This window comes from Salvelinus fontinalis, chromosome 5, assembly GCF_029448725.1.
Source record: "Salvelinus fontinalis isolate EN_2023a chromosome 5, ASM2944872v1, whole genome shotgun sequence".
Classification (NCBI taxonomy): Eukaryota; Metazoa; Chordata; class Actinopteri; order Salmoniformes; family Salmonidae; genus Salvelinus; species Salvelinus fontinalis.
The window spans coordinates 23,689,009-23,703,681 of NC_074669.1; the positions used below are offsets into that span (position 1 = coordinate 23,689,009).

At 43.4% G+C, this 14,673-nt stretch overlaps 1 protein-coding gene across 2 annotated transcripts; it reads left to right on the top strand.

The window, feature by feature from the left end:
• The first annotated feature begins 65 nt into the window (after window positions 1-65).
• On the top strand, window positions 66-14,663 carry LOC129855348 (histone H2A deubiquitinase MYSM1-like). Of its 2 annotated transcripts, XM_055922903.1 has the most exons (16): window positions 71-213; window positions 9,085-9,160; window positions 9,262-9,332; window positions 9,434-9,511; window positions 9,603-9,687; window positions 9,774-9,872; window positions 9,998-10,737; window positions 10,998-11,128; window positions 11,271-11,371; window positions 11,664-11,824; window positions 11,935-12,040; window positions 12,233-12,307; window positions 12,412-12,600; window positions 12,676-12,808; window positions 12,897-13,060; window positions 13,529-14,663. In XM_055922903.1, the coding sequence occupies exons 1-16, from the start codon at window positions 155-157 to the stop codon at window positions 13,895-13,897; spliced, it is 2,637 nt and encodes an 878-aa protein (XP_055778878.1). In that variant the 5' UTR covers window positions 71-154; the 3' UTR covers window positions 13,898-14,663. The 2 variants fall into 2 exon arrangements, with proteins under 2 accessions (XP_055778877.1, XP_055778878.1); XM_055922902.1 differs by having other exon boundaries at window positions 66-213; window positions 12,412-12,808.
• Window positions 14,664-14,673: the final 10 nt, after the last annotated feature.

The following is a 14,673-nucleotide window of genomic DNA, read 5'->3' on the forward strand; positions in this document are numbered from 1 at the left end:
TTATACAATCTTTCATTTATCAGAAGAAATTACGAAACCAAATCATTGTTTGAAAGTGACCATCACTCACCACTTGGTGTCGCTGTCGAGGAATCATGTCGGTATTGTGAATGAGTAGGCTCTTGCCCCCTTGTTTGAAATTTGGCTAGCCAACATGGCGGACGAGCTGGATGTCGTTGATATCGAAGGAGACGAATATGATCCTGATTTAGGGTAAGAGCGTTTTTCTGTGTTTGATGGGCTAAAATGAATTCATATACAGTTTAGATATTTGGGCGATTCAAAGAATCAGCCATTAAATAACTCATTGGAAACTCAATAGCCATGGCTAGCACGGTAGACTAGTTTAGACGTAACGTTAGCTAGCTGATTTCGACAACAGGGTTGTCCAGCTTGATCAGGCGTTATTTCGAGCTATACTGAACAAAAATAAACGCAATGTAGGTCCCATGTATTTTGAGATAAAATAAAAGATATGTTCCATACGCACAACCCATGCTTACCCCATTGGTTCACAGCAACAAAACAAAAAAAATTCAAATACAATTGTCTGCTTGTTTTAGTCAATCAAATCAAATTTTATTTGTCACACACATGGTTAGCAGATGTTAATGCGAGTGTAGCGAAATGCGTGTGCTTCTAGTTCCGACAATGCAGTAATAACCAACGCGTAATCTAACAATTCCACAACCTTATACACACAAGTGTAAAGGGATAAAGAATATGTACATAAAGATATATGAATGAGTGATGGTACAGAATGGCATAGGCAAGATGCAGTAGATGGTATAGAGTACAGTATATACATATGAGATGAGTAATGTAGGATATATAAACAAAGTGGCATAGTTTAAAGTGGATTGTGATACATGTATTACATAAAGATGGCAAGATGCAGTAGATGATATAGAGTACAGTATATACATATGAGATGAGTAATGTAGGGTATGTAAACATTATATTAAGTGGCATTGTTTAAAGTGGCTAGTGATACATTTTTACATAAATTTCCATCAATTCCCATTGATGAAAATTACATAGCTACATTTACATAGCTACAATTACATAGCTACATTTAAGAGAAAATACATGTCTAAAGATTACTTTTCAACATTGCCTTCTCCTGAGAGTTCTCACTTCTTGCAAAAAACGTAATATCAAAGTTTTTTAAAACTACCCCAAGATTGACCAGAGCCAGTCGTTTCCAATGGAAACAAATTAATCAGTTGAAGTGGGCAGAGCCAAGCACGAGCTAGTGAGATCCTATTGGCGTGTTCTAGCATTTATTTGCATATTCCCATTAGGGAACGCCTACTCTGATGTGCGCTTGTGCAATAACTTAGTTAGCAGCCCTTGAACTCCTAATTTTAAAAACTTTGGCAAAGAGTAAATTCTAGAAAACGTAGTTCACTCTGTCGGTTACAGATTCTAGTTTTGGAAACAGAAAACCATATGGAGATCAAATGTTTAACCGATTAGAAAATTTGCCAAATCCCTCTAGCTCGATCTTCTCCCACTGTCGGCCACTGGGCTTCCTCTCATCCCCATATTTGGTAGTAAGTGGAAACGCCAACCTGATGTTTCACATTTACATCCAGTGAAATATGTGTCATTGTTCTGTCTGTGGTAATATTGTAGGGCTTCCCTCGTGCCCCTTTTCATGACGGTGTTAGTATCCCCGGGAGTGCTAGGTAGAAACCAACCCGAAACATTAAGCTAGCCAAGACCAACAACACAGACTGTACAGCTACAAGTAGTAGTGGAGTTATACTAAACAAATGAAAGGAGAACTGCACCTGCTGATTTGGACTCATTTTGGGGCTTACTCCTCAAGAAATGCTGGCGGCCATGACATAATCCAAATGTGAGTTGGCTTGGGGGTGTGTCCTTGCCACCACAAAGACACACCTTGCCCTTTCCTCCAGTCAATCACAACAAACTAACCTGCAGGTTGAGTTCAATAGCTACAGGCAGTTAGATATATTGTTAGTTGAGGAACACTCAACTCCTGGTCGCAGGATTTGCTAGTAACAACATTGTTACCATCAGTCGATTCTTGTAAAAATGGTCAATTCTGAAAATGCTTTGTCCTGTACAACTGCGGTCCTTCCGCGGGTTGCTGAAATTCATTGTTTTAATAAAAACGTATTGAATACAACCACCAGTTGTGTTGCTCAACTCAGAGTGAATGTGCATGTGCCAATTGAATCATTTGTACCTCATTTGTGTTGCTCGTACTACTTACTACATGAACTGAGATTCAGTTGGTACATGAAGTGAAATGGAATCGTGAGCACAACGATCAGGCTGGTTCCACCGGGTTAGGTATGCCCTGGACATTATATGCGACTAAGAAGTACAAAATAAGCAACAAATAATGTCAGTTTACATAAATTATGTTTACAATTGTGTTATCAAATGTATCAAAGTAATGAAGTGTGTTACCTTCTGTATTTGTACAAATGATGAGCATGTGAAAGCTGTTGCTGCTGACAGGTGAATGTTGCTGGCCGGATGCTTGCCAACGTGTGGCTGACTGTTCCATTCATAGGAATGCTCACAGTGAGGGCGTGTCTGCATGATGCTGATGAGGGCTCCCTTTCTGGTCTTCTCTATGCTGCATGTTTGCCTGCAACCTGGACATCTCTCGAACAACTGCAAAAGGCAATTTTATAATATGGTGTTGACTAAGAGGGCCTGTGACGGGTTGATATAATAGACAGCCAAGCGGTAAATTTAATTTTGTTCTCAAGAAAGGACAATACTTTTTGCTATTGCCCTTCACAACCCAAATTACTCTGCTGGTTGTATCTGCTTGTCTGGGGAATTGGCCTACTTTTCAAATAACACACATTACCTGTCGTTGTTGATGAAGCCATCTGTGTCATGAGGGCAGTAACACTATCAGGCCTCGTGATGAATTATCCTTTTCATAGGAGTCGAGGGAGACGGGCAACAACAGGTACTTGTTCACGCATGACACTTATTCTGAGGTCTAGCCTGACAAGCTGTGAAAATTGCAAGTGAACAGTGAATTAAATTATTTTTGGAAGTCGCTAAACTATTGCAATCACATTGTTGGTCATGTTTTGATACCCACCTTCGCTCCTTTTGGTAGATCCCGGCAGTCCATTCATGACCAGGGGATCAATCCGGCACCCAACTGTGCACTTTTTCTAACAGGAAGAACTGGGTCAACGATTGTCATCATCCCTAAATTATAAACATAGCTCGAGAAATAATGTAATCTCGTTTGGAAGATAATTCTATGCTTCACAGATGTAGACTGACTGGCTCCAGATCGGATTAGATTCGGGCCGGTGACACCGTTACACTATGTAACCAACTGTGACATGTTTTGCTATGGCCCTGGGTTGGTTTGAGTTTGTTGCTGCTAGTTAGTACACTATTGTAGTCAGACATGAATGAACTAGTACCACCATAGCTGCATCAAACATGTATTTGTGCTCGAGATATGGTTTGCGCCTCCAGAGGATAATCTGATTGTTTAGTCTAAATTACACAAATTTACTAGCATGGAAATATGATGGCATTGATAAAGTAGGCAAATAATTACTTGGAAACAACTTTGCCATATTATGATGTTGTCAAATTTACTTTAAATTTACTTTAGTGAGATGGTAACTTTTTTGTTACTAGCAAAGTTCATAAAAAAATTGTCCCTGCCATCTTTGTTAGCTGGCTAAAGTTATACTGCATCTAAAGTCAATTTAGCGACATCACAATCATGACAAAAGGTTTTCCAACTAATTATTTGCCTTTTGAAATGTTTCCTAGCCAAATCAGATTTGTATTGAGGTAGGCTTACATTAGCTAGCTAGTTAGGGATAAGTATTATCAAAGTATACATAACCAGCAGTCAATGACCTAGCTACCGGTATACTCACCACCACTGGGGACCAACAAACTCCAACCACCTATTCCGCATGATAAGGGTCCTTCGGCAGGGCATGCAAACCATAGTTGGTCAATCTGTATAGGGCTTTTCAGTTTAAAACGGTCGTGATCCTTTAAATGCGTTGAAGGCGATGAAACAGTGGAGCGCCAGTCAATGGAGGGGTTTGTTTATCTGGGCCAGATTATCACGACAGGAGGAGTTTAAACCGGGTAAAAAGTGATTGCAATCGTTTTGGAACTGGGCTGCCTGCCGGGTGTGAGCCAGGTGCCCCTCTGGCCAACGGCGAAGTCGGCTCAAAAAGTAATTGCTTTTCATAAAAACACTTTGTCTGTCTTCCCAATGAAAGCTAGTTTGAAAATTCTAACATTTATTTGATGGAAAAGACGATTCACCTAGCTGCCTTATTGATAACATGACCAAACGGCGCAGATTACTGTTTAATTTGAGAAGAGCGCTCTCGCTCCCCGCCTCCCAGATGGTCCTACTAGGTTCACTCACGCGCGGGTAGTCTTTCCCTCTGGATCTTCTCTTGACCTTACAGGATGGGTCAACTCCCACCGCGCATTGTATGCCTGGATTATCCTGCGGTATGAGCCTCTTCCCCAATGAGGTGGCCTCCCTGTCTTCCTACCCTAAACTGAGTTAGCAGTGGAGCCCTGAACTCCAATTGATCAACCCAGGTCACCCATCTTGGTCTATCCCTGCTTGCCACAGAGGTTAGCTCACTCCTTCCTACTGTTAAAACTTTATGGTTAGTTTGTGACAAGGTATACTACGCGTCAACGAGCAATTCAATATTTATTTATAATCCGCTTTGAACTATTTTAGTGTGGCCTGGCTCTTACTGCGTGTTATCTCGCCGTTCACGCAGAACACGTTTAGCCACAGGGTTATACTATTTTTATAAACACGGCATAATCTCAGAGACTCTTGCTAGCAGCTGGTCCTCCCTTTCTAGTTGGCGGGTGAGTCACCCTCATGGGTGGTATATTTTTTTGACCTGAATATTAAGTTAAAAGAAATCCAGGATAGCAGGCAATATTAAACTAGGGAAATCACTTCTGTCACTTCTCTTGCGTTAATTGCATGCAGAGTCAGGGTATATGCAACAGTTTGGGCCGCCTGGCTCATTGAGAACCAATTTGCAAGAATTTTACGTAATTATGACATAACATTGAAGGTTGTGCAATGTAACAGGAATATTTAGACTTATGGATGCCACCCGTTAGATAAAATACGTAACGGTTCCGTATTTCACTGAAAGAATAAACGTTTTGTTTTCGAAATGCTACTTTACGAATTTGACCATATTAATGACATAAGGCTCGTATTTCTGTGTTATGTTATAATTAAGTCTATGATTTGATAGAGCAGTCTGACTGAGCGGTGGTAGGCAGCAGCAGGCTCGTAAGCATTCATTCAAACAGCACTTTTGTGCGTTTGCCAGCAGCTCTTCCCTGTGCTTCAAGCATTCCCCTATTTATGACTTCAAGCCTATCAACTACCGAGATTAGGCTGGTGTAACCGATGTGAAATGGCTAGATAGTTAGCGGGGTGCGCGCTAATAGCGTTTCAATCGGTGATGTCACTCGGTCTGAGACCATGAAGTAGTTGTTCCTCTTGCTCTGCAAGGGCCGTGGCTTGTGTGGAGCGATGGGTAACGATGCTTCGAGGGTTGCTGTTGTCGATATGTTCCTGGTTCGAGCCCAGGTAGGGACGAGGAGAGGGACGGAAGCTATACTGTTACACTGGCAATACTAATGTGCCTATAAGAACATCCAATAGTCAAAGGTATATGAAATACAAATGGTATAGAGAGAAATAGTCCTGTAATAACTACAACCTAAAACTTCTTACCTGGGAATATTGAAGACTCATGTTAAAAGGAACCACCAGCTTTCATATGTTCTCATGTTCTGAGCAAGGAACTTAAACGAAAGCTTTCTTACATGGCACATATTGCACTTATACTTTCTTCTCCAACACTTTGTTTTTCCATTATTTAAATCAAATTGAACATGTTTATTATTTATTTGAAGCTAAATTGATTTTATTGATGTATTATATTAAGTTAAAATAATAGTGTTCATTCAGTATTGTTGTAATTGTCATTATTACAAATAAATAAATACATTTAAAAATCGTCCGATTTAATCGGCATCAGCTTTTTTTTGGTCCTCCAATAATCGGTATCAGTATCGGCGTTGAAAAATCATAATCGGTCAACCTCTAGTCTGGAGTCGTGCCTGGCCATTCAGTCGTGAGTACAGGAGTGGACTGAGCACGCACCCCTGAGGGCCCGCTGTTATAATGCTACTTTTTTTCTTTAGCACTTCATTCAACAAATAATGTAACTAGTTAATGAAAACCAGTAATACGTCTCTTTTGGTTTCACATCTGCTGAATCTTATAGTAAAAAAAAAAATATATATATATGTATATATATATAGCAATTACAACGCAGTAGCATCTAACAATAGTCATTAAGTTATGTTCTTACCTTACCCCCAAAGTATTCTAACTTCTAATACATCAATCAGTTCCTGATCTGTCTTCCCCAGAATCTCCGCTCCTTCCCTATCTTTTGCATTGGTTTTTATACCCCTTTTTTGCCCAAGCCCATGCCTCCTTTCACTACAGCCACACAACACATTCTCCCCCCAACATGTGACAGTTAAGGAAAGTTACGTAACACAGTAGCTGTATTCGAATACCCATACTAGCATACTGTATACTATATACTTAATGAGTATATACTACATGCTATTAGTTTATTTTAGTATACTGTAAACAAACGGTATCCTTTCAGTTGAGCGTACGTGCGCTTCGCCTGTCTACCGGAAGTTGATACTGTTGCAATGCAACCTCTTGCTAGCTTGTTAGCGTAACAAATGACTAGCTAGACATTTTACGACTTCGGGTGTGTTCTTAAATTCAATCTGGAGTGCCAGAGTGCGCTCTGGGCTTTTTGAAAATTCAGAGCATTGTCCGTTTGTAAATTCAGAGTGTTTCGCTCTCGGAGCGCACACTAAACGCTCGGGCCGAGGAGTAGCTGATTCTGACCTTTCAACGGCAGTCAAGCACCCAAGCTAACGTTGGCTAGCTTGCTAGTTACTTCCAGACACAAATGAGAGAACATCTCACTCTGACTATTTTACTTGCGCTAGCAGTCATTTATCATGTTATCCAGAGCGTTGGTGACTGTAACTGCTGCTGGCAACAATTTAATTATGCCTTTTTGCCAACGTTTACCGACACTGGCCATATTCAATAGGTGTTGAGCGCTCGTAAATTCATCAGTTATTCTGCGCTCTGGTACCCTCAGACGAGAGTGCTCTGAAATCGGAGTAGATAGCCAGAGTGAATTTACGAAAGCACCTGAATGTCCATTGAGAACGCACAACGACTATACAGCAAAGCTAAGGATGATCAAGTCAATAAACGTTGGGTAGTTAGTTAGATAGCATATAGTTAATATACTAAGTTCGATGTATTAGTATCCAACTAACGTTAGGTAACGTTAGCTAGCTAACATACCGGTACATACTACTGTAATGATATGCTATGTGGTTCATAAGGATAGCGTTGCTAACAAATTGTCAGCCAACAACGTGTAAGGTAACTTATTTAAAAAGTAATTACTTTATTATATTGCTCAACGTTTTCTTAACATTTGTCATAATTAGTTAAAGCAATGAATTTGTATCCGCTCTCGTTGGACTCCGGCTGCATATTTTCCGCCATTTTCTTCAAATCTGAAAATGTTGTGAAGCCACGCCCATTTTCTGAATAATTGGATTATGGGCCCTAAAAACACAGAAATAGCTTGTATACTTCATATTTTTTCGAATGTAGTACGACATCCGGGAACGTCTGGCATGCTGACTATATCCATACTATGAACAATAAACATACTATATACTAAATTTAAGTCACAAATAGTACGGTTAGTATGAGTATTTGAACACAGCTAGAGTCAGGTAACACGTTGGTTCCTTTTGTAGGTGACAACAATCCGTGGTGTCATCTGCTTCATGGCCCACGTGCCATCAGGCAACTCTACAAACGCCATCCCAGGGACGAGGGTTGGCGTTGGTGCCGCCATATTATACGAGGACGGAGGATCATCTGCATACAGTCTACCCGCACCCGTCATTTCCTCTCTGCCTTTGACTGGGTCTTGCTGCTTGTGGTTGAGGCCTCGTCCTGTCCTTCCGCAGTATCTTGTTCTTGTCTCCATGTTACCAAAGTTCAGTCTGGGGACTGGAGGAGTCATCAGGTCATATTGACTAGGCACATTCACAACATGTGCCATTGCCCGGTTCAACCCGGGCCAGTGTAATAGAACTCCCTTAATGAAGGGAAGCGAAGTGGGTGGAGGGGCGATTTGCACGTGGAGCTTGGCAAATGGAGGCATGATTAATTCAAAACCAACCATCATTTACTCGTTGTGACGCACTGAGGTTCCAAACTCTGTTTTCGACGAGACTGGCTGTGACAAATGATCTTATTTAACTTTTTAGTACATTTTGACACTGGAATCAATGTTTGACTCGTATCGATGCCACACAGACTGTTTTCAAAGGGGATTTGTTGTTTTTTAGAGGCAGTCGTTATTTAAATGTCTTACCTGTGAGGAAATGTGTAGCCTACTTAGACACCGGGTCCCCACAATTTCCCACTCTAACCACAAGGCTCATCTCGCAGTCTCAATTTCCCTACGTGGGAGAATTGTGAACCGTGGGTCGGGATTTCTTTTACCTGGTTAACGTTACATGTACATTGAACAACACAGAGGCTTTTTGTCATGTTTTGTTATTTCAGTATAACAAAAACTTCGAGGAAGTTGTCTCTTACAATGGGAAAGGATGTTTGTTTCGTGGTCGAGGGGAGTTCCTGCTTATGACGTGAATATCGACTCGTAGTCCACGTGAAACCCAACATTCATGACACGCCCACTCCACTGTCCTTGCATGCAGCGGATGAGGACTTTTCTCCAGATTAATCAGGAATTCCTGCTTTTCTGACTTTTATCCTCCATTCATATATAATAGAGACTAACCTATCCCCTAGCCAACATTTAGATTTTCCTGCTTGTCTATGTTCTCCTTGTTATGACGTTTGTGATAGTCATGCATAGCTAATAACTATAATTCCTATTTCAGGGACTTCGGTGACGGAGAAGCGCTACTCCAGAACCAGTACATGCAGTCAGCATGGAAGACCAATACTGGCGTCCTAGTAAGAAGTGTTGCTACCAAAGAAATATGATGCAAAGTAATTTAAGTGTGTACTCTGTGTATTGGTCTGCATGTGTGTGTTGACTCACTTTCTCTTTATAGCCGTGGGAACTGGACCGCTCCATCAGTGCAGAGAACAGAGAAGTGATCGAGAACATGTTGATGGAGGAGCAGTATCCTTCTCATGGAGCGTAGACACACCCCTGGTCAGATTGTAATGTTTGTTTGTTTGTCTTGATATATGATGTGTTCCAGTCCTTAAGCACTTCTCTAGGTATTATCTGACAGGTGAAGAGATGCCTGAGAGTGTGTGGGCCAACGCTCCACCTAACCCTAAACCCAAATTGAAGAGGTTAGTCAGGTTTCCTTATGTGTGAACTCTTCTGGACGTATTGTGTTTTTTCCCCTCTGACGTGATACTGTGACTGCCGTGTTGTCCCCAGGTCTCCAGCCAAGTCCTCCGCTTCAGGCTCCTCGACAGCCACTCGCTGGTCTGAGCAGGAGAAGGTGCTGTTTGAGACAGGACTGGTATGACCCTCTCCTTTCCTCTCTTTCCTCTCCTGTCTCATTGATCTTAAATGACTCCCTACTTTCTATATGCCCTGAACCCGCAGGCTCAGTTTGGCCGTAGATGGACTAAGATCTCCAAGCTGGTAGGCAGCCGGACCGTTTTCCAGGTGAAGAGCTACGCCAGACAGTACTTCAAACACAAGGTAACACTGTCCTCTAGTCTACACCTCTCCCAGCTCAGCCAACCAGGCTATATTTGAGATATCCTCCAGTCTCTGTCCCCATCATCCTCTCACCATTTTAGTCTCCCCCTCCTCTCTGCCTGCAGGCTAAATCAGAGGGCAATACTACTGTGGCGCCTCCTACAGCTCCGGTGGTGTTAGGCCATGTCCCAGAGACAGGCTCAGCATTTTCCACCTCTGGACTGTCTGTCCCCAGCCACCTGTCAGCTCTGACCAACGTTGTCCGGATAGAGAGACTGGGTGACGAAGAGGAGGAAGAGGTGGACATCACTGATGACCTCAGCGATGAGGGAGGGAGTGGAGGAGGGGTTGGAGTGATAGGAGAAGAAAATGGACGAGAAAACAGAAGGATTGAGGGGAAGGGAGAGGACCTTCAGGTAGGAGTTCATACTGAGACATGTGAGCCTGGAGCCCCAGAGGAGCTGGACAACCAGGGAGAGACCCACCAGGACCTATCCAACCAGACACTCCCCAGCCTGGGAGAGACTGATCAGGAGCAGCCTAACTGTAGCACTCCATCCTCCCTCACAGCCCCCTGCCTAGCAGAGCAGGCCAGCGGACAGTGTGAGGGGGGCACTGCTGAGCCCCAGAGGGACCCAGTAGAGTCTGGAGAGGAGACAGGGGGGTCTAGGTGGACAGAGGCAAGGGAGGGGGAGGAGTCTGAAGAGGAAGAGGAGGAGCTTAAATACCCAGAGCAGGAAGTGGAGCTGGACCCGGCAACCATCACAGAGGAGGAGAAACAAGCTATCCCAGAATTCTTTGAGGGACGACCATCCAAAACCCCAGGGAGATATCTGAGGATCAGGAACTACATCCTGGACCAATGGTGCACACACACACACACACACACACACACACAGACACACACACACACAGACACACAGACACACAGACACACAGACACACAGACACACAGACACAGACACAGACACAGACACACACACACACACACACACACACACACACACACACACACACACACACACACACACACACACACACACACACACACACACACACACACAAAACCAATCAGAGACATCAAGGTTTAATTTTCAACATGCTTGTTGTGTGTGTTTGTCTCAGGTTGAAGAGTAAGCCCAGGTACTTGAACAAGACGTCAGTGCGTCCTGGCCTGAAGAACTGTGGAGATGTCAACTGTATTGGCAGAATACACACCTACCTGGAGTTGATAGGCGCCATCAACTTCAACTGTGGTAACTAGGACTCACTTCCAGTGTGTCATTGATTGTCTCGTTCTTTTTCTCAGTCTCTCTCTCTGTTCCTCTTTCTTATGCAATTTTTTCTGATTACATTTTTTTTGTCTGTTCTGTCTGTTCTGTCTTCCCCCTCATCCAGACCAGGCGGTTTATAACCGTCCCCGGATGGTGGATCGGTCCAAACCCAGAGACAGCAGAGACACTCTGGAATACCAACTGGCACAGAGACTACAGAGCATGGTGAGACAACCCATGACCTCTGACCTCTATAGCCTCTGACCCCCTACTGTCCCTCAGACCACTCTAGCTGGCCCAAACGGCAACACTTAGTTATGTTAGGTATTTGTCAGGCTTAGGTTTATATGTAATTGATTTGTTTTATTAAAGGTCCCTATACACTACTGTTGTATTTATATTACAGTTATATGTCAGGTTCAAGATGGCTCTTCATCAGGTGTATGTGAGATGTCTGTGACCTGTTATAGGTGTATGTCATGCTGTTAATGGCTTGTTGATTGGTTGTGTGTTGTAGCGAACCAGGAAGCGTCGTGTGAGGGACGTGTGGGGGAGATGGCGTGATGCTAAAGACCTGGAGGGACAGACATACGAGCATCTGAGTGCAGAGGAGCTAGCCCTGAGGAGAGAGGAGATGAGACGGCAATCTAAACCCTGTAAAGTTTCCAGGCACAGAAGGTGAGTGGGTGATGTATACCACCACTTATACGTGTGTATGTGTGTGGTCACGAAATACTGTGGTTCCTTGTGTACATGTGTGTTAAAAGTCCCTCTCTCGCCATCCTCAGGTTGTTGGATCCGTTCCAGTTGATTCCGTGCCGTGTGTTTGGAGAGGACAGACCGGAGCCATTCCAGGTGATAGTGTGTGCTGAGGCTCTCCTCGTCATGGACATGGTAAGTACATACATCTACACATATATTTAATAAAGTACTCTCTTCATAAAGAACTGTGTAATAGAGTACTATCTTCTCTAATATAGCAACTGTGTTTACATATGGACACACAGAGAGAGATATCGGTGTGGGTTCTTTACCAAAGCTTTGGTCTTAGGGCTCAGTGTCTTTTTTGTTTGTATTTTTACCCAGCATGCTCATGTGTCGATGGGAGAGGTTATCGGCCTACTGGGAGGAGCTTACAGCGAGGAGGACAAAGTCCTAAAGGTGATACCACCACCTTGATGATGATGATGATGATAAAGAAAATACTGATAACACTAGTATATCCCGCGCGCGTCTCTCTGTATCCGTGTGTGTCTTTGTCCTAGATCTTTGCAGCGGAGCCTTGTAACAGTGTGAGTACAGGTCTGCAGTGTGAGATGGACCCGTTGTCTCAGACCCAGGCCTGTGAGATGTTGTCTAGCCTGGGCTTGGCTGTAGTGGGATGGTACCACTCTCACCCCACCTTCCACCCTAACCCCTCTCTACGGGATATACACACACAGGACCAATTCCAGGTACATATAGCTGTGTGTGCATGTAACTGTGTGTGTGCACACGTGTTTTCTGACTCTGCCACTCCTCTCTCTCAGAGTTATTTCTCTCGAGGCGGAGCCCCCTTTATTGGGATGATCGTGAGTCCGTTTGACCCCGCTAACCCCTCCCCACATTCCCAGACCACCTGCCTGATGGTCAGAGAGGACCAAGGACCTACAGGACCACAGAGTACGACACACACGCCTCTTAACATTACCCCTTTTACAACCCATTATCGACCTGGCATATTCATCCTCTCTCTCCTTCCCTTTTTCAGAGCTGCCCTACAGGTTTGACTACCAGTGTTCCCAGCAGCAGCCTGACTGGGGCCAGCTGATGAGGAGGGCAGAGTGGATCATCTGCAAATATAAACATGCCCACGGCAGTGTCCAGATGGACAAGCTGTTCCGCAGGGACTCTCATCTGACCTGTCTGGAGAAGGTAGATCACACTGCCTCCCTGGCTCATATCGCTGTCTCACCTATAGAGATAGAGGACTCTAGTGCACAAAAGCCAGTTTTTAGCATGGGTAGTGCCATTGAGGACTTTCACCATTTAGAAGTAGTTAACTGAGTGGGACTTTCAATGGGTTAAAGAAGGATCACATAATTCCATCCGGTTCATCGGGAGGGATCAGCCCATTAATTATACTCGTGAGCAAACATTCCATAAATGCAGGTGGCATTAAATTGCCAACCTGGTCTTTATACCGGTTGTCTTCAAACCGCACTCTAGGTGTCAGTATACACCCTTTCAGTTTGTTTACCAACTCAATCGCCATAATGGGACAAATACAAAGAAGATTGCTCTATCATTCTCTATTGTCTAACCCCTCCTCTCTGCTGTCTGTCTTTTCTCATCTTGCTTCTATTTCTCAACCCCTGTCTCACCCTCTGTATCTCTCTGTAGATGATGGCATCTTTAGGGAGATATCTGGAGCCCCTGCCAGAGGAGGGAGATCCCTTCCTTTCCCAGATCCATGCTCTCTTCCAGTCTCACTTTGTTTCCGAGCAACCCAGAGACCAGGATGAGAGCGGAACCTCTGGCTCCCCAGAGCCAATCAACACCCATGCCTTCCCCTTCGCTCAGCCAATCAACGTCAACTTAACAGGAGACACAGGAACACAGGAAAACTGGGAGAATGAATCGGTCTCTCCAACTGATAATTTAGAAACGCCTAATATCAAAACTATTAACTCACACACAGCTAAAGAAGAGATCTCACATCCAATACGGTTTGGTTCTGTGTTGTTGACTGGTCATGATTATCTATTCTGAATCTAGTAGGTTTCTTTATGTATCCAGTTCTCAGTGTTTTAGGTTCATTAGTAGGCGCACTTGATTTAGCTCGACTGCAGCTCTCGAGAACACGAGGGGGCTTGCATCCAGTCCCCTTCTTGGGTTCTCAGCTGATGGTATGGAGTACAGCTGGCTCCATGTGAACTACATTCCCGACTATCTGTTTTAACATTTAGAAACGTTAATAATCCTTGCAATACGGTTTTGGAAACATTTGGAACTCAACTTTCAGTAACAGCGAGACCGAATCCATAAAATACGAAAGATACGATTACTGTACGCAGTTTAGCAAAGTTTCACTAACTGAAGCACAGTCTCCAGATTCTGTCTCGTTCATATGAAAGTTAAGTTGTAAATATTTGCTAAACATTATTCCGTGCGAGGCGTATTTGCTTGTAGGCAGCATTTGGACAGCGTTGGGGAATTTGCCTCACAAAGATAAAGGGGACATCCAATGGCTCAATGTAATGCAATGGAATTGGTGTCATGAATAAGGGTTATCTCAACTGGTGCACTAGGTGGAGTTTTTTTTCCAAAAGGGAAAACTCTGCCTGCCTGTGGTTGCACCTGGCTAGCTAAATCAAGTGTGCCTACTGTTTTATATGGCTTTAGGCTGTATTGAATTAACAAAACCATTTCTCGAACAAGTGATGTAGCAATATCACATTTTAAATGTTATTTTTCATAGCATATGTATTGTAGGTTATACCAATCCACCTTTCAAATAAAAGGATTGAAAGTCAAATATTTAAATG

Coding starts and splice junctions, on each gene's coding strand:
- LOC129855348 (XM_055922902.1), top strand. CDS start 155: ATGGCGGACGAGCTGGATGTCGTTGATATCGAAGGAGACGAATATGAT. Junction 9,333..9,433: donor AACATGTTGATGGAGGAGCA/GTATCCTTCTCA, acceptor GCACTTCTCTAG/GTATTATCTGACAGGTGAAG. Junction 12,308..12,411: donor AGGAGGACAAAGTCCTAAAG/GTGATACCACCA, acceptor TCTTTGTCCTAG/ATCTTTGCAGCGGAGCCTTG.